The 20209-nt window shown below is 40.4% G+C and overlaps 1 protein-coding gene across 2 annotated transcripts; it reads right to left on the bottom strand.

The window, feature by feature from the left end:
• Positions 1-4309: 4309 nt before the first annotated feature.
• On the bottom strand, positions 4310-17817 carry scarb1 (scavenger receptor class B, member 1). 2 transcript variants are annotated; one of them, XM_080017411.1, is made up of 14 exons: positions 17488-17817; positions 17000-17160; positions 15281-15422; positions 14936-15139; positions 13599-13694; positions 13356-13471; positions 13113-13279; positions 11737-11855; positions 10246-10319; positions 10035-10086; positions 6970-7116; positions 6367-6417; positions 5453-5531; positions 4310-4935 (listed from the first exon to the last, which is right to left on the bottom strand). In XM_080017411.1, the coding sequence occupies exons 1-13, from the start codon at positions 17605-17607 to the stop codon at positions 5484-5486; spliced, it is 1497 nt and encodes a 498-aa protein (XP_079873537.1). In that variant the 5' UTR covers positions 17608-17817; the 3' UTR covers positions 4310-4935; positions 5453-5483. The 2 variants fall into 2 exon arrangements, with proteins under 2 accessions (XP_079873537.1, XP_079873538.1); XM_080017412.1 differs by lacking the exon at positions 4310-4935 and having other exon boundaries at positions 5450-5531.
• Positions 17818-20209: the final 2392 nt, after the last annotated feature.

The raw sequence follows: 20209 nt of genomic DNA, 5'->3' as shown, positions 1-20209 counted from the left end.
ATAAGTTAGATATATACAAAAATAAGATACGATGAGTTAACATAAGTTATGATCAAATAAGTTAAGGTAAAATAAGATAACACTTTATTAACAGATAGATACAATAGACAGACAGACAGACAGACAGACCGACAGATAGACAGATAGATAGACAGAAAGATAGACAGATACGTAGATAGATATATGTAGATAGAGATAGATAGATAGATAGATAGACACATAGATAGATAGATAGATAGATAGATAGATAGATAGATAGATAGATAGATAGATAGATAGATAGATAGATAGATAGATAGATAGATAGATAGATAGATAGATAGATAGATAGATAGATAGATAGATAGATAGATAGATAGATAGATAGATAGACAGACAGACAGACAGACAGACAGACAGACAGACAGACAGACAGACAGACAGACAGACAGACAGACAGACAGACAGACAGACAGACAGACAGACAGACAGACAGACAGACAGACAGACAGACAGACAGACAGACAGACAGACAGACAGATAGATAGATAGACACATAGATAGATAAATAGATAGATAGATAGATAGATAGATAGACAGATAGAACGTTTCTTTACCATCGTCCTCGTCGTATTGGTGGTGGCTCCGACAGTTAACTCGCTGCCACTCGTTATGATCCATCCTAGAAGGGACTGGCGACAAGGACAAAGGGATTCAGGTTTCCATATCATTAGAAATAGTGTTCGCCTATAATAAACAGATGTTTAAATAAATAAACACATGTTCCTTTGCTTGGACAAATACATCTCTGAGCATCTCATTCTGCCAGATCCTCAGCCACACGCCATCCCATGTGTGGCTGATGACTCAGGAGATCAATGAACGACGAGAGGAAAACTCAATGGAAGCCTCCGACGAGCAACCAGCCTGGGGGCTGTGGCTCAGACACACACACACACACACACACAGAGGAAATCCCCCCCAATAGCACCTCCACTCAACTCTGATGAAGTTCAATGGGGAACTATTTTGGGCTTATGTCGTCTCTCTCTCTCTCTCTCTCTCTCTCTCTCTCTCTCTCTCTCTCTCTCTCCTGACCAAGAGTTTTTTCTTTTCTTTTTTCTAGGCTGATCAATAGATGTCATTTCTAGTAGTCCACTAGTCCCTGATGCCTGATTAGTGAGTGTGAAGGTCACGCCCTCGTGCGCACTGCCATGCACACTCTGCTGTCAGTCATGGGAGGAAGCCGAAAATCGTAGGGATATAGATAACGCATTTAGAAGCACATTTATATTGCAATTAAGAAATTAACTGATAAGTAAGATATTGTGATATATAAAAATGTGATTGCATTTTTCAGCATATAACAGACAATAAAACCACTTAATTTATTCTGCTATCAAACAGTAAAATGAATATCCCACATTAAGACATTCACCATTTCTCCTGATCTTTAAATTTTAAATTATAAAAGTTTATCTCACAATATCTTGTAAACATTCATTTAACAAATGTCTCCTTTAGTTTGAACAAACTTAATAAAAACATTTAAAAGGCAGCATTTTATATATATTCAGCTTTGTGTATGTATGTGTTATGTAGCATTTATTGGAGAATATTCATTTTTTGAAATTATATTGCGCATTCTTTGAAATTAGAACACAAAATATACTCATACACTCAATAATCTCATTCCCATTGTAAATAATCAATTAGGTGCTTGAAAATGTTTAAACGCGCTACACAGCAATGACAAGATACATAGCAATGTAATAGGAACAGTTTCAACATAAAACAAATGTTTTAAATTTAAAAAGAAAACATACTTTGAAAAATCTAAGGAAGTCCAACTTCGAATGCAGACGTCACAAGCTAAAATAATGAAATAAATTGGTATTTTAACCATTGTCTCTTACCTGGAGTGAGGGTGAGAAGAGGAAAAAAATGAATGTAAAAAGCAGTTTCTGATAATTAAAAAATAAATAGAAATGTAAATAAATGTCTCTTAATGACCCTAAATGAGATTGAAACAGTGTATGGTGTATGTGACTGAGTCCTGCTGTCTGGTAAGTGCGAGGGATTATGTGAGATGATCAAAATTATGCCTGTGTAGTAGGAAAAGATAGTATTGGATTTCAATGCACTGTGTGTGTGGGTGTAACGTGTGCGATCGACGCAGCGACAGCGGCAGCGTAATATTGTAGTTATTCATCCTATTTCAAATGCCCTTAATTAACTGTTAAATTCGTTTTTCCCGGGTCAGCATGCATGGAAAACAGAACCACTCGTCTTTCCAATCAATTTAAATATGGAAAAAGCTTCTGTGATCCGAATCCTAAGGGATTTCAGGATTTGGGGTGGGGTTCTGTAAATTGAGGTAATTTCTGCTGCAATTTGACAGTGTCTGAAATTTGATTAATAAAAATAAACAAATATTGTTAGGTTAATTTACTCAATCAGGAGTGTGCACATGTTGGGGGGGGGATTTCAACTTATGTCCAGAACAAATGATCTTTTCAGGTGATCTCAAATATGCAATGTTGTGGTGAGTGTTAAGAAACATTCAGAGTACTACAACTATGCCTGCATTTCCATGTGAGAAAGTTGATACTGCATTTCATAAAAAAAAAAATAAAAAAAAAATGTCAACATCGCGGCAGTTTCGCCGACCAAATGCCAGCCCCAGCCTCCCGCTGACCCGCTGGTGGCTCCAGGGCGTCTTCAGACGACCCCTCTGTAGCTCTGAACCACGCCGGAAAGTCCCTGTTCAGGTGCCAGTTTTGCCTACCACACGTTACCCAAGTGGCGTTTTCCGGGCCTTCCGCCACAGAGACACAGAAGGGGTTGACACACACGAGGGGTTATACCACAAGTTTATTGTAGAGGGGGGCAGCTGGAATTAGCCCAGGAGTGGATAGATGCATGTTATGACACTGGCTCCTAGCCTGAGGGTGTGTGGGGATGGGGGTTTTACCTGCTGCTCGTTAGACCAACAGGTATGCAGCCCATCTGATGCCAATCATCTAGATCCAGGTCAGGCCGCTCAAACCAGACCATCCCCGACACCAAACTGAGGCCAGAGAGAATCAAGCAGAGAACCAAAGAAATAAATGCTTAAAACAGACTCTGACACAAGGTTCCTATACCTTACACAAATGTTATGTCCTGTGAGGGAAAAATGGTAACGATCAACTATTTTGAATGAGGACAAAGGCCTCTACCGCCAAAAGGGTGTTTGAAAACATTTGTCTGTCTTCCCAGGAACCCCCCCCCCCCAGAGTTATGTAAAGAGAAATGTTTTTGCTCCTACAATGTCAATTCTAATATCAAAGAAACCGATCACACTTGGCCTGTTTACCTTCTATAGAGATGGGGGACACCTAGACGTGCATTGTCATGCAACCCGCATTCTGCCTGGTCAAGTTTGCAAGTACCTGTTATTTCCCTTCCCTTCCCAGACCTGATGGAGACCTCTGACCCAAACCACACCCTGTTCTCCTGTATAAAGCCTCCTGTCTTTCTCTGTGATGTTAGATTGATCCCAGCGCTGCTTTGGAGCAGTACTGAATCTTTCTCTTTATTCTGCAGAATAATCTTGGATACCCTCAGTTTTGTCTTCTTGTAGCGGGCGGATTAACCTCACCGATCATTGCGGAAGAATTTCCTTCACAGTCCAAAAACAAAACAATGAACCGGTCCCCTTGCAGACGCCCACCTCTCTTCTGGAGCGTGGGACCTCGAGCTGCTGAAGGCGTGGCCAGTTTGGCTGTTCAGAGTGGGCCGGCTGTAACTGGCCCAGGATCAGATAGAGACATGTCGTGACACAGGCTCCTCTCCAGAGTGTGTGTGCGTGGGGATGGGGTTTTTACCTGCTGCTCGTGAGACCAACCAACGAGCAACAGGTATGCAGCCACTCTGATCGCAATCACCTAGATCCAGGTCAGGTGGGGCTGCTCAAACCAGACCATCCCCACACCACAGACATAAACCTCCGGAGACCCCCAATATGAATTCTCAGAAAAATAAAACTTGAAAACTATATATATTGGGGTTCTCAACTTGAAATTGATGATTTAATATGAACACCTTAATTTATGAAAACATAAAAAATATATAGATACTTAACACATTCTTTTTTGACTCCAATATATTTCCAATATTCTTTTTTTTAATTTTCACTGGAAAGTTGTTTTTTTTTCGGGGGGTTTTTCTGTCAATTTTTTTTTCGGCCTATGTGTGGCAGTTGGCACCAGGGCTGTGTTACTTTATATGAAGAGCTACATAAACAGTGGGCACATAATTCACAGCACTTTTATGGTGTTTTATGGTATTTTAATGATTATCATAAGATCATATTACAATAGTGTTGTGTTACTGTTTACAGAATAAAGAGGAATACTAATATTCTTCTAAACCGTACAGTCAGAGGATTTTGGACATGGAAGGGCACCGATCCTCAACAATTTCATGAAAAACCATTCAGACCGCTTTGGACGAGAGGACATAAGCTAAGTGCATGAACGCATGCGTCAGAATGAGCACCAATAAATAACCTGCGTAGCGGTAAACCATTTCATGACATCAACAATTACATTTGAAATCAATTGGGGGTGTTCGCGCCATATCATGTAACAGTATTAAGCAATTGTTTGAGCATTGTCACCGCCACAGTCTCCACCCTTGCGGCATAAAGAGGTCCTTCAAGCTTCAAACTTGAAACCTAACACTCATCCTTGGCAGGGGATTTCATAAACCGTACTTCTCTATGCATGAAAAGGAGCAGAAATGGCAACCCGCTAATAGTCATTTAAATACGTCCTGCAGGGATGGAAAATACTTCTTGGTATAATGTATGGTAAGGTATTGATAGGGGAATGTGTGTGTGTGTGTTCCCTCATTGGGTGAGGGGGCGCTTGCATGTCCATTTCCTGTGGTGGCTCCTTTACTTTTGTTCATCTGCATCGGGGCCAAATAGAGAAAAAGATGGCGTTAAAAAGATCCTTGAAGAGATGAATCGTCATGTGATAAGATTACAGATTTTGGGATACATGTTTAAGACACTTCCGACCATCTTCAGTTCTACTACAAACAAATGCAAAGCTCAAGGACTGAGATTTCTACGATTTGTACGTTGTACAATAATTTGATAAAATAATAATAAAAATACAAACGCAAATCTAAACATATAAACTTAATTGACTAGTTGTAACAAGAAAAGGAGCAAATAATTAACTAACCAATTAATACATTTGAGCTGATAATGCCTCCAACCCTGGTACATCCTCAAATGTTTTACTATTTACCTTTAAATGTATGCACCTCATACAGTAATCAGATAAACAAGTTCTATAAATGAGTTAAAGCACATTCTTTGCACACAGAGAAATAGATAACATTGTCACTCACACACACACACACACACACACACACACACACACACACACACACACACCTCCCCTGTCAAAATACCCACCTGGATCATTAATGATAATGACCATTGTCGCTCATTCATTCTGGGTATGTGAACCATTTACATGGCCTTTATCTGGCGCCTAAAAGAAGGACCAAACATTCTTTATGAATAAATTACCACACAGGGTATTGGCTTGATTGGCAGGTAGTGACATCAGTTATGAAAAAAGGTATTATTCAGGATTTGGTAGTTGCATATCGTGCAGCGTATGGACATCAATGGTGAATAGCATGCAGCTAAAACGGATGTTCAATTTTGCAATTTAATCGTTCGATTGCGAAATCATTTAAAGTAGGAGCATTGCGATTGACTGGATGCAGGTCCTTTTGATGGATTGCAGTACAAAAGTTTCCGAACTTGATGCCATTATGATTTTAAAAAGCAGATCAGTCAAGTCGTCGCGTTAAATCACGCAGTTCGTGGAGATTCATTCCTTTGAGAAGAACCTGCAAACTACATGCCACCATCATGCTCCTGAGATATGCTATGGAGAAGCTTGAGAAATGCATACGGATCACAATTTGCTCAATAAATGATGCGTAGCTTGTGTAGCTGGTTCTGTCATACAACTTGACGGCGCCATGTACTTCCACACCCATAATGGGCCGGCCTATTTGAGCAGCCAACCCTCTCCTGCTCTACCTGCTTTCTTGCTGCGCTCCCTCCACCTCCTATACTATATGTCTAGCTCATTAAGTACGCTTATGTTTGCTGTACACCTCATTGGGAGTGATGAGCAGTAGAGCTCAGACACCAAAACTCAAACGATGTACAATAAATAAAGATAATTTTGAAGTACATCAACAAGAGTTGTCTGTCTGTCGGAATGTACAATTGTAACCATGCAACCATGAATGCATTGCGGAAACAAGGCTTATTTATATATATAAGAAAATAAAAAAATTTGAACAAACCCAAGAGTTATGAGTTGATGCACAAGTCAATGCAACGTCTGTTTCAAACCTCTGCAAAGACAACACAACAAAATCCATTTTCACTCCAAAAGCAATAAAAGCTGACACAACGCATTGAATTTTAATGTTAATCAATAATTTTTCATTGTAATTTGCCATGTGCTTACATAACTAAAGAGTCTGAAGAGCCATCAGAAAACCTTTAAATGAAGCGTGGAAATGTACATGACTACTTAACCCTTTACTGTTTCACGTATGGTTTTCTATGTATGCATGCACCATGTTTCCGAACATACTGTAATGGAGTTTGAAATAAAACACATGACAAAACATATGTTCAGCATCATGAAAACGAAATTTTACAAGCCCCTGAAACAGCTGCATTTTACAAACATATTGATGGCAAGACACAACATGAAGTTTTCTTATTGATAAGCAGTATTATGCACCGGGGTACAATAAACGGTCATAACTACTAATGTCTCAAACAATAATAATCATTATAATAATAACAACAACAACCCATTCATTCATTCAGCTGCTCACCAGCAGTCACCCACTCACTCCCAGAGACTATAGACTGGTTTTCCGCAGCAGTATTACCTTTGGCCGTTGATGCACTAGGATGGCTATAATTACAGTTGCCAAGCCGAGGGCTATGAAGGTGTACTGCATGTACACCATGACAGCAGGTAACACCACCAGGTTGGTGTGGAACGTAGTGAGGACTGGGCCGTCGATGTACCCACTCTGACAAATGGAAAGAATGACATAGGTTATAAAATAGGCTGATGGGTCATATACATATATACACACATATACACTCACTAAGAACTTTATTGGGAACACCTATACACCTACTTATTCATGCAATTATCTAATCAGCCAATCATGTGGCAGCAGCGCAATGCATGAAATCAGGCAGATACGGGTCAGCAGCATCAGTTTATGTTCACATCAACCATCAGAACAGGGAAAAATGTGATCTCAGTGTTTTCAAACGTGACATGAGCGTTGGTGCCAGACGGGCTGGTTTGAGTATTTCTGTAACTGCTGATCTCCTGGGATTTTCCAGCCCAAGTCTGGAGGGTCTGGACCCCGGGGCCGGGCCACAGCACCTTATCCAAGGGCGGTGGGGATCCAGGACCCTGCCCCCCCCGCCACCGCTGGGCCCAACAGCCCCAAACTTCACATGTATCCCGTGGGGGACAGGTCACCACCTGCCCACAGAAAGCTGAGGCTGCAGTGGGCACAGGCTCACCAAAACTGGACAGTTGAAGACTGGAAAAACGTAGCCTGGTCTGATGAATATCGATTTCTGCTGAGGCACACAGATGGTAGGATCAGAATTTGGCGCCAACAGCATCAATCCATGGACCCAACCTGCCTTGTGTCAACAGTCCAGGCTGGTGGCGGTGGTGTAATGATTTGGGTAATATTTTCTTGGGGCACTTTAGGCCTGTTCATACCAATCAATCATCACTTGAATGCCACAGTCTATCTGAGTATTGTCGCTGACCATGTGCATCCTTCACGTCCACAATTTATCATCGTCTAATGCTACGTCCAGCATGATAATGCATCATGTCACAAAGCAAAAGTCGCCTCAAACTGGTTTCATGAACATGACAATGAGTTCATTGTTCTTCAGTGGCCTTCCCAGTCACCGGATCTGAATCCAATAGAATACCTTTGGGATGTAATCGAACAGGAGACTTGTAACGAGAATGTGCAGCTGACAAATCTGCAGTAATTATCTGAGGCAATCACGTCAACATGGAACAGAATGTTTCCAACATCTTGTGGAATCCATGCCAAGGAGAATTTAGGCTGTTTTGAGAGCAAAGCGAGGCCTAGGTATCAGTCTAGTGTTCCTAATAAGGTTCTCAGTGAGTACACACACACACACACACACACACACACACACACACACACACACACACACACACACACACACACACACACACAGGTACAGTACAGTGCAAAGGTTTTAGGCACTTGAGATGTTTCACAACGAACATTGTTCTCAGACGTTTGTTTTATATCTTCTGCATTAGTGTGTCAATATGTCTGTAGAACAGCAACGACCACAAACATACAGCCAGAGTCATAACGAAATATCTTCAGTGAAAAGAGGAACAGGGAGTCCTGGCCGAATGGTGTGGCTCCCACAGAGCTCTGATCTCACCGTCATCGAGTCAGTCAGGGATTAAGTAAAGAGAAAGAAGCAATTGAGACAACCGAAATCCGCAGAAGAACTGTGGAAAATTCTCCTAGATGCTTGTACCAACCAACATGCCGCCTTCCTAATAAAAAACAGTGCGCATATGTACTTAGGAGAATAGGTGCTGTTTTACCTGCAAAGCGTGGTCACACCAAATATTGTTTTGATTAAGGTTTGATTTTTTCAGTTAACCTCACTTTTAATGTAGTTAATTGATAAATAAAAACTATTGATGACATTGTTTTTGAGCCTAAAACTCTTGCACAGTATTATGCATATAGACACATGCACACACATATACAGTATACTGTATATACATTGGTGGAAGTGAATTAAAATATGCTATTGGGCAAAGCACAAAGAGTGGGTATTGATATTGATTTAGTACACATATGTTTTTCATTATTTGTTTCTGGAAAAAAATAAAATAAAAAAATAAAAATAAAAAAAAACATGCTTGTCATCCTCCTCCTTGTGCTGGCGTCCATGCCAAGGTCGCTCTCTCTCCATTACGAAATCCACTGCCCTGATCCAAGGCGGAAACCCTTCCTTAGTTGGGTTTCAAATGTTTGTTTCATACAAGTTGAAACTAACGAAAACAAATAGATCTAAAAAAAAAAAAAATACACAGAAAAACCAGCACGGCACACACTGTACAGTGTTTTCTAGAGGAGAAAAAAAAAAAAACCTCCACCCCAATTCTATGAGTCAGGTTTACGTTTTTCCATTTTCCATACAAGTAAGAAACTAAGGAAATAAAATAAATCTGCTTGGCATATAGTGCGGGGAAGTGAGATCCGATCACAAGTGGTTACTCTGGTGTAACCACATGGTTAGGCATGTAGAGACGCATTCTGATGCCAGGTGTAAACAGACATGCTTAGAGGCGTCCACTTGTGATCAGATCACCCAAGACATATGTTGCGGATAGCCACGCCTGCCCACTCTCCCGTCTGAGCAAGATGGGACCCGCGTGATTTAATATCAACGCTGTTATCACCTAGGTCCTCAGGTACCGGGTGAGCCCACTCCCTTTCAGGCAGAGGCCCCCCTTGGGCAAGACAGGCACAGGTCTGTGGCGGCGAAGGTAGAGGAAAGTTACGAGGAGTTTATGGGAAATGTCCCCCGCTTGGAGGTGTCCTTCCTCTCCCTACACTAGCCCAAGTGGCATCTCAGGCCACCACACGTTTATTGATGGCTTCATGAAAACCATAAACCTATCAAACCTTTAAGTGTTCATAATCATTATAATAGTTTAATGAAGAACACTTTTATTAACACGTTCAGATCTAATTATGCCTATTTGCACTTTTATCTGAAAAAAAATCATAAATAATTTTGCTGCCTCAACAAATACTGGGCTCTCTGCACATCTGTTATATATATATATATATATATATAAATATAAAAATAAAATGTTCTTTTTTTCTTCTTAGCTACTTACCTCTGCAAACCAGATCATCGGCATCACTACCTCCGACATCTTTCCAGTTTCCCTGCAAGCACACAAATCCTCCTTTTCAAACATCAGGTGACGTACAAGTACATTTTACGACAACAAAAGCAGGAAACATCAAACTTTTGATCTTGGCAGACGCAGAGAATATGTGAGGGACCGTAGCAAGGCGATGATGTTTAAAACTAGATCTGCTTACGTTATTCCGGTCACCCGTTTCATGTAGAGGTTGAGCTGCAGACGGATTGACACGTTCAGAGGGACGCCTGTTTGCTGGAAAGAGCACAGAGAGCAGGCACAAGACAATAAGGTAAACTCGGGAGGGGCCAGTGACGGAAACATTATGAAGGCCGAATTACCCATCATTTACATTTTTGAAATAAATGACAATTACATGTCACGGAGAAAATAGAAACGTGGGAAATCTCCAGTCAACCATTCCATGAGACTCAACAAATTAAACAAAAGAAGGATATCCTCGTCCGGCATCCTTTTGAAGGAGAGGTTTTGCCTTTTCCCACTTAATGTCAACCTTTGAGGTTTTTATTGTTTTGTGACATGCAACACAGAATTATAAACCATACACAGGTCAATACGTCTTACTGAAACGCAACAGTGAGAAACAGTTAGAACAGTTATTCCCTCCCTCTGCCACACTAACATTGGACTTTGATTAATAAGAACAGCTGTTTTCCCCAAACTTTATTGCATGCCATTATAAAACAAAATGATAATTATCTTATCAGTGGTTTACCTTTAAGGACCTATAGGTCATCCACTAGTAAAAGATTTTGGTTGCAAAGAAATCCTCAATCCTCAGTCATGTCTCGTTAACTATTGTCGAGATCGTCTAGAAAAGAGCATTTAACTACTAGCCTAGACCACTGCATTCTGACGCATAATATTTGATATATTTCCATGAGTCCACCCAGGGCCACCCAGTATTCAGAAATACGATTGTTTGTTTGGTTTGTTTGTGAGCCTAATATGACAAGACTTTATAAAAGGAAGCTGGGTTGATGGCATATGGGTTTTTCATGAGCGTACGCTCAAGGAAGACAATCAGATTAAATGGACAACAGCAATATACCGTGAGGTGCCTTGCAAAATGCAAACAAACAAAAAAATTTAATGATAGTATTTTATGAAACTACTACAAGACACAATGTCAAAGACAACTTAAACATATCTCCCATAAAGGCACATCGGTAGGCCTAGAGCCTGATGGAGTAGGTACCCCAATAACAGAGGCCTGGTCTCTTCTAATCAAGATCATTCCATATTATGACATGGGGGTTATAATTGTGTATCATGCATATAATAAAAGCCGTAATAATATAATCCGAGGGAAATAAAAATTAAGATAAATTGTGAAAGCACCCTTTGCCTTGGATTGTACACACACACACACACACACACACACACACACACACACACACACACACACACACACACACACACACACACACACACACGCACACGCACACGCACACGCACACGCACACGCACACGCTATGGACCATGCCCTCATCTAAAGTGGTTTATTTCACTGGAGATAAAAGAAGACGTGACAGATTACGAGTCATCAAGATAACAACTAAATGAGGGACAAATGCATCAATTTAAAAAAAAAAAGATCAAATCCATTTGATGTGAATCCGTGTTTCTATGTGTCGGTGTGTTTACTTACTGGGTGAATGTCGATGAAGAGGCCGTGGTCTTCCTCATTTGGGTAAAGGCCCTGTACGTAGTCCAGAAGCACAGGGTCAGCGTTGAAGAAGTGAGGATGAGAGATGAAGACCGGAGAGTCTGTGGAGGGGTAAAGATACAGTATGGACACCATCATTATTCCATTCTTCATTTTGAACTCCCCCGCCCGCGCAACACGATTCTCCAAATCCGAGAATTTCAACAGCCTACAGGAATGCTATGCAGGAGTAACTACTATTACTACTACTGCTACTAATAATAATAATAATAATAATAATAATAATAACTCTTAATTTTAGTTTAAAATCATATTGTTTTTATTTACCATAATTTGAGTTTGGCGTCTGGGCCCAACAGACCCAACAGGAGGCCCAACAGGAGGTGGAGGGAGCGCAGAAAGCAAGCAGGCAGCAAAGCAGGCAGCCAAGCAGGTAGGGCAGAAGGGTTTGGCTACTTAAATAGGCCGGTCCATAAGGGCACGGAAGCATGTGGCGCCATGTCAAGTTGTCTGACAGAATTAGCTCCGCAAGCTACACTTCATTAATAACAAACAAATAAATAAATAAACAATTATATATATATATATATATATATATATATATATATAGTTTAATGGAGAACACTTATATTAACACATTAATATCCGAAAATTTGAAGTGTAAAAAAAAAAAATAACAGGACTGTTATATCTGTTTCTGCTTGTATAACAAATAATTTTGCTGCCTCAACAAATACTGGGCTCTTTGCACAACTGTAATGTACAATATATATATATATATATATATATATATATATATATATATATATACAGTATGGACACCATCATTATTCCATTCTTCATTTTCATTTTATATATATATATATATATATATATATATATATATATATATATATATATATATATAGCAAAATATACAATATGGGTTTATTGAACAATATATAATTATTGTACAATGAACCCATTGTAAAAATCTCAGTCCTTGAGCTTTGCATTTGTTTGTAGTAGAACTGATGATGGTCGGAAGTGTCTTAAACATGTATCCCAAAATCTGTAATCTTATCACATGATGATTCATCTCTTCAAGGATCAAGGATTTTTAACGCCATCTTTTTCCTCTATCCTGCCCCGACACAGATGAACAAAGGTTAAGGAGCCACCACAGGAATTGGACATGAAAGCGCCGCCTCACCCAATGAGGGAGCCCCGTTGCTAAATGACCACAAGGACTGAAACACACACACACACACACACACACACACACACACACACACACACACACACACACACACACACACACACACACACACACACACACACACACACACACACACACACACACACACACACACACTTACTGTGTCGGCAGCTGCTGACGTTGAGCAGACCGGACTGTCGGCAGGGGCAGAAACCCTCGTTGGGAGCGTAATCCGATCCGTTGGCGAACAGGGTCTTGGGGGCCACGTATCGATACAGGGGGATCCCCTTCATGACACCGGGTCGCTGGTAAACAAGTTCCATGGATCTGAAACGACAAAGAGGGTGTTTGTGTGGGTAACGCAGTGAGGGAAAAAAAACAAGAGAGAAATATGTTCCCTAACCTGCAGGCATCGGGGCTGTAAAAAGGTAAGGTGGTCTCCCGGGTCATGAACGGAGGCCACATCTGACCCGCCGTTCCGTTGATCATGTTGGACTGAGGCGTCCCCCAGTTGGTCAGCTATCGATGGACGGATAGAGAAGAGGAACAGATGGAACAGAGGGCTTATATCAAATTTGAAGCAGGATATGGATTAGGATAAAAAAGGGGTTGTTGTTCAAGTATCTCTGCATCTCATTCAGTTCACCTTGGTCAGGCCATTCCAAGAATCAACTTTATGAACTTTCATGATGTCGTCTTGTCCAGTGAAGATGTTGAACAGCCCAGTGTTTGAGTTATTGAACTAAATAGGAAAAGAGAGAGCATTTCTTTAAGCTGCTGAAGGTGTACTCAAATAGCTTTTTAGAGCAATATCGGCAGCTAAGTTGTAGGCGTATAACATTTTGTCGGCAATGTGATATATGCATGAACGTTAACATACATGCATGGTGTTTACAGTTTGCTTTAGAATGAATGATACATTGTGTTTTTATTGTCAAACGTCACGCTAAGAAAAGTTCCTATAAAGTGTGTGTTTACAAGCTAATGGCCACAAGGAACCCATTTTCTTCAAATTCTATCGAGACAGGAATTCTAACAGGGGATGGCCGAACTGCCATTATCTCCATATAGAAAAGTTTTGAGGCCTATATCGTCTAGTAAGCTCTGACATGGACTGTTTTGGTTCATAGGCTTATCGTTAACAATTTGCTTGTCGTTTAATGCTTATATCTTACTATCAATATTTAACGTCACCATCTCTATCTTAAGTTTAACTTTCCGATTCATTCTGTTCATTTCAGGAGTTTTTGGACATGACTTTTTATTTTTTTGTATTTTTCATCCTTAGCTTTTTTAGTGATTCAAGCTGAATCATTCGGTTTAGTGTTGCCATATTTTTTTCTGTACAGTCAAATGTGAGGTTTATTCTATATTTTTCCATATACAGCGGTACCTCGACTTACGACTGCATCTACTTACGACTAATCCAAGATACGAGTAGCGATAGTCACGAAAATTTGTATCGACTTGTGACCGACTGCTCCAAGATACGACCGCGGAAATTTGCAGTCGGCGGCCAGTCAGCAGTCAGTCAGCAGTCAGTCAGCGACCTACATCGTGTGTGAACGTAGTTCGTGGCTTATCGATATTTTTTTCATATTGACTGTGTGTTTTGTTTATTTTTACCCTTCATGATTTCATAATTTATATGGGAAAATTGCTTCGACATACGACTGTTTTAACATACGACCGTTCTTATAGAACGAATTACAGTCGTAAGTCGAGGTACCACTGCATCCACTTTTTCCATATATTGACATTTTCTTTTTTCACATTTTTATTGTATTCCTTTATTATAACTATTTTGCCTATTGTGTTGATGTGAGCTGCCTGGAGATTGCAATTTCCATTCGGGGATGATTAAAGTATCTATATTTCCAACCCCCCCATGCCTGTTCCCGTCCCCCTCATTTGATGGCCTCCTCCGTGCTATGGAATGTAGGCTCTTCTTATAAACGGAAAAATTAACGTTTTACTACTCACCTCTGCAAAGAGTCCAAACTTCCCTTTGGTGGGCAGCATACCAGGCAGGTATGTATTGAGGAAGTCCACCAGCCCGCTGTCATACCCCCACATCAGCTCCCCCACCGTCTTGGTGAGGAAGGGACCCTCTTTGAAAGTCTTGAAGGTGGCGCTGATCATCAAACGCACAGCGAACGGCAGATTTTCCATCATCACCGCCGCTCCCTGAAGGAGTGAGTGGAGGCTTTATAGAGAACCGTAGGGGACTGTGAGGGACTGTGGGCGACTGGAGCCCCCCCCCCAAAGAAAAAGTGGGGGTGTATTTATATATTTGTGTCTCTCGGCCAATGCCGTCAAACCTCTTACCAGCACCAACATGTTTGGGATGGTGACCACGTCCGACTCGTTCCCCACCGACATGCTGGGCTCAAAGAAATACATTCGGTATTCCCGGTAGGACACCGTGAAATTGGGATGAAAGGTGATGTTGTCTTTCTGGCAGCGCTTCCTGCAAAAAACAGAATATGTAGAGTATTTTGGCAAAATCAAAAAAAGAACCCTCTTTCATTCTCTTAGAATAACTTTGTTTTTACTATTAAAAAATGGGCTTAAGTAGAAAGTAGCCAATTTATATTAATTTTATTTTTTTTTGTAATCGAAGACACTTACTTAAATCTGCCATAATTTACATTTATGTAGTAGAAGTACATTTGACTTCTTTGTACTTTTTTTTTTTTTTTACTTTCTGTGAAGCACTTTCAGTTGCATCTCATACAAATAAAGTTTATTATTAGGGTCCAGCCCCAAAGGGGCTCCCCTAATGCCGTCATCCAAGTTTCATCCAGATCGGCGGTTGAGTATTGTGGACGGTGTGTGTGATCAACAATCACAACCCCGCCAAGATGGTGCTAGGCACAGCGTGCATGTGCAAGTTGACGATGTACACAGATTACACGACAGATATAGTCGTTATTGGACTTTAACTAAAGGAATATCAGACACAAACTCTTAACCATACAAAGTTACAAGGTGACAAGTATTCTTATTTATTTTTTTGTGATATATTTTCGGAATTTTCATGCTTTATTTGATAGTGACAGTTTTGGGGAGAAAGGGAAAACAGGGGACAGAGAGAGAGGGGATGACATGCAGCAAATGGCCACGTGCCAGAATAGAACCCGGGCCGGTGCATAAGGACTCAGCCTTGAATGTGACCCATGGTATGGTATGCTCTACCCGGTGAGCCACCGGGGCGCCCCGACAGGTATTATCTTATTAGTATTAAACTTTGTTTTGTATGAAAAAATTGTAGTTTGTAAAGTAAAGCATTACCAGAAGGCAATTGGATTAAACAAAGCGCAGTGTATTAAATGTCGGAAATATATATGCTTCTGAGGACAACTGACATGGACCAGAAAAAATTCCATAAGATAAAAACCCAATAATATCACTGTCAGAATTGATACGAATTCCATAGATATCAATGTATACAATTTTCCTGAATTATAATTACTGGTAACAATAACCCTAAGCAATTACATAATACAAGGAACATGTATTTATTGTTCATGTGTTTTGAAATATTTTCATTATTCTTGGGTTCCCTTCCAGATGTCTCAAAAAATTGAGACATCTGGAACAAATGAACTTCTGCACAAAACACACCAGAATAGAGAGCCAAAGCACACTTGTCCATTGAACTTTAACAAAGGGACGAGTAATAATAATAATAATAATAATAAAAATAATGCTGCATGTAATAATAATAATTATTATTATTATTACATGCAGCTTAAACATGTATAGTTTTTGAGATATGAGCATTTGTTTGCAGGTAGTTTTTTGTTTGCCACACACACTCATTGAAAACGCTGAATGACTCCTTTATTGTTATCATCGAGATCAATAAGTGAAGTTATTTAGGCAGACGTTGAAGTTATTGTATAGACATGAATAAACCATTGTCAACAGTTTGTAGTCCTGTAGTGACCAAATTTAAATTTAAATACTCAAATGGTAATTTGCAAAAAAAGGTCCATCGTGGGGATGTCAATGGGGGTCAAACAGGTTTTTGGGTAAAACTACCTGTACACATAGGGTCCTTTCTGCTCCACCATTGGTTTCTCTCCTTTCAAGATCTCCTTGGGGTTGAGGACGTTGAAAAAGTAGACGGACATGTAGAAGGGGACTGGGAGGTCCTTCCACATAGTGTAGGACATGTCGTTCTTTGGGTCGATCACTATGTTCTGGAGTAAGAACCAAGAGATAAGGATTCATTTCAGCTCACCAGACGTTGAATGATCAATGTACAGCGTGTGAATACATTCTACGTGTACACTTTTTTTTTCTTTTTATCTCACAAAAAGTTGCGACCGCGTGAGGTCTTTGTATTCATATTTGACACTGACATTCGTTTGGTTAATATTTATAATGTGTAATTCTGTTGAATTCGGTTCTTTCAAAACGTTTCCGTTGCTCCGGCCGTGCAACGTGATATGAGACCGACTCTGACCTTACAGGTTACTTATAACTTACTTGGACTGAAACGCACCGGCAGTTTGGGTCAAGCTCACCTTTACTATCTGGTCATCAATTACCATCGGTCCCACGAACACGAGAACCGTCCCGAAGGAAACTGTGAGAATCCCCGCGACGATAAATCCGAGCGCCACTTTGGATTTGTTGATGGCCATGGTTGCTCGACAGAGGGGCAGGCACAGCACACGCTCCGCCGTACGTCCCTTATTGTTACCGGCGCTCCGGCGGCTGTTTGTTCCTCCGGCGGCTGCTGTCTCTGATCACACCGACGCGACGGGCTAAAGTGTAAACGATATCACGCATGTCACGTTACTCTCGCAGCATTAAGGTGGTCCCGGCACGCTGTGTCCCAAAGTCCGCGGTTGATAGCGAGACCGAAACACTAAATTGGGCTGGAGGCGCCGTGCAAGCCCGGCTCCAGTGTTTATATTTGAGGCCACGCCCACTCAACCCCCCCGGCGCGGGGCACCCTGGGTAATGTAGACATGTTGCGCAGCCTGTAGTTCGTCGAGTAACGTCGAGTTTGATTTATGTTTTTAAAATCATCACGTTTATCAACTCCAACTCTTGTTTTATTGTATTGTTTTATTATTAACGCGGGCATCATGGGTAGGAATCATGAGGAAGCAATTTGATGACTATTTTAGATATTTATCCCAAACTTTTATTCGTGGGTGAATCGTCAAATGAATGGGATTACTATCATTTCTCATCAATTTTATTGGTCTATATATTTTGACAATTACATGAAACAAATTTGCTAATCTCATTGCTCTTCTCTTTTGATATATTGATATGAACTATACAGGTACTCCTCACTTAAGGACCTACCTGTCTAACGACTTTGGACTTAGGACCAGCTCTCCGACCAGTCTGTATTGTACACTGCGTACAATACCACGGCGTCTCAGCGTCAAGCATCTCATCACGCCCCACCCTTTATATACTATATATACTATAAACATTATATACACTATATATACTATATATACTATATACACTATATACACTTTATATACTATATACACTATATATACTATATAAAACTGTATACACTAGTTACATTATATATACTATATACACTATATACACTTTATATACTATATACACTATATATACTATATATACTATATACACTATATACACTTTATATACTATATACACTATATATACTATATAAAACTGTATACACTAGTTACATTATATATACTATATATACTATATACACTATATACACTTTATATATACTATATACACTTTATATACTATATATACTATATATACTATATAAAACTATATACACTATATACACTATATATAATATATATACTATATACACTATATACACTATATATAATATATATACTATATATACAATATACACTGTATACATCTCATCTCATCAGCATTCTCAGCCTTGTTCCTGCAGTCTGTCAGTATTCACTATAGTATCGTTCTCAATGGCCACGCCCTCTTACCGTGAAATAACACGGGTCCTCGCTTGTCGACCAATTCACTTAACGACCTGGTCCTAGGAACGGAACGTGGTCGTGAAGTGAGGACTACCTGAACTATGGCTGACAACATTGTATGGAGATTATTGGGGATCCAGTCCTGGACTAGGGCTGGATCCCTGTTGTTATTGCTTGGTGTTCTCTGCATTTTCTCTGCATTTTTCAGGCTAAAAGTGTCTGAAACGCGGCAAAGGCACACACATGGTTGAGGTCCGGGACATTTCAGGCGTCTTGTCGTTCGAGTTTGATTAATATGGATCAACATTTGGAGAGGAAGAGAAGAATCTTTATTTGTCAGACAGACAGCTTGAGCCGGGGCTGCGTTTAAGAGATACTCTGAAAACTGTAACTCGTGCTGCGTTTTACAAAACCCCAGAAAATATAATTGTTCAAAGAAGACGTTTTCACACTCCATCCGCACTGTCCGCACTTCCTCATCACCCAGGAACGATCGTTAATCTTAAAACACCGTTCTTCAGGGATATTTATACTGAACAACAGAAGAGGACCATGCAGTGATGTAAGTGCATGTTGATTGGTCCAGACAAGTCCGCACAAACTGTAGGAGTCCAAAAAACATATTCGATGTTTGTATCCTCACACATGGAGTTCGCTTGCAGCTCCAGAGCAACGACTCTGAATCGTGTCTGTTTTATTTTAGTCCCAAAGGCTAAAAAAGTTGATGAAATGTCTGAGGGACATGCAGTATTTAATTAGTTTGAATGGTCTGTGTTGTTGTTGGGAACTTCCACACACACTGTGACACAGGTCTCTGTGGACTACAGGTAGTAGAGAGCCTCGTTACATTTTTTTGGATGAAGTAATTACATGCAAAGAGTGAATCAGCTTGTAGTAGTAATTATGCGTATCACCAGGACTCTGAAAAATAGCGTCACAGTGTCATTATGTCAGACGATGCTGCGTTCAATCAAAACTTGGAAAATTGTAATTGGTGTCGGTACAGAGTGATGGTGTATTTTATGGGAACTCAGAAAACTGGAATCCGTATCTAACATGACTAAGATGGACCCTGTGTAAGGCTTACTATTATTATTATTTGTGGCAATTTCGCCTACCACGCGCCACCCAAGTGACGTGTTCAGGAACCTCCGGCACAGAGACACAGAAGACGGGGTTGTAGAAAACACACAATTTTATTGTGGAGAGGGGGCTTGATAGAACAAGCCCTGGAGCAGATGGACACAGGTCATGCCAGGGCTCCTCTCTCCTGAGTGTATGTGGG

Source organism: Zeus faber, assembly GCF_960531495.2.
Source record: "Zeus faber genome assembly, chromosome: 17".
NCBI lineage: Eukaryota > Metazoa > Chordata > Actinopteri > Zeiformes > Zeidae > Zeus > Zeus faber.
The sequence above is the reverse complement of the archived record's forward strand: the minus strand, read 5'-3'. Positions and strand labels throughout refer to the sequence as shown.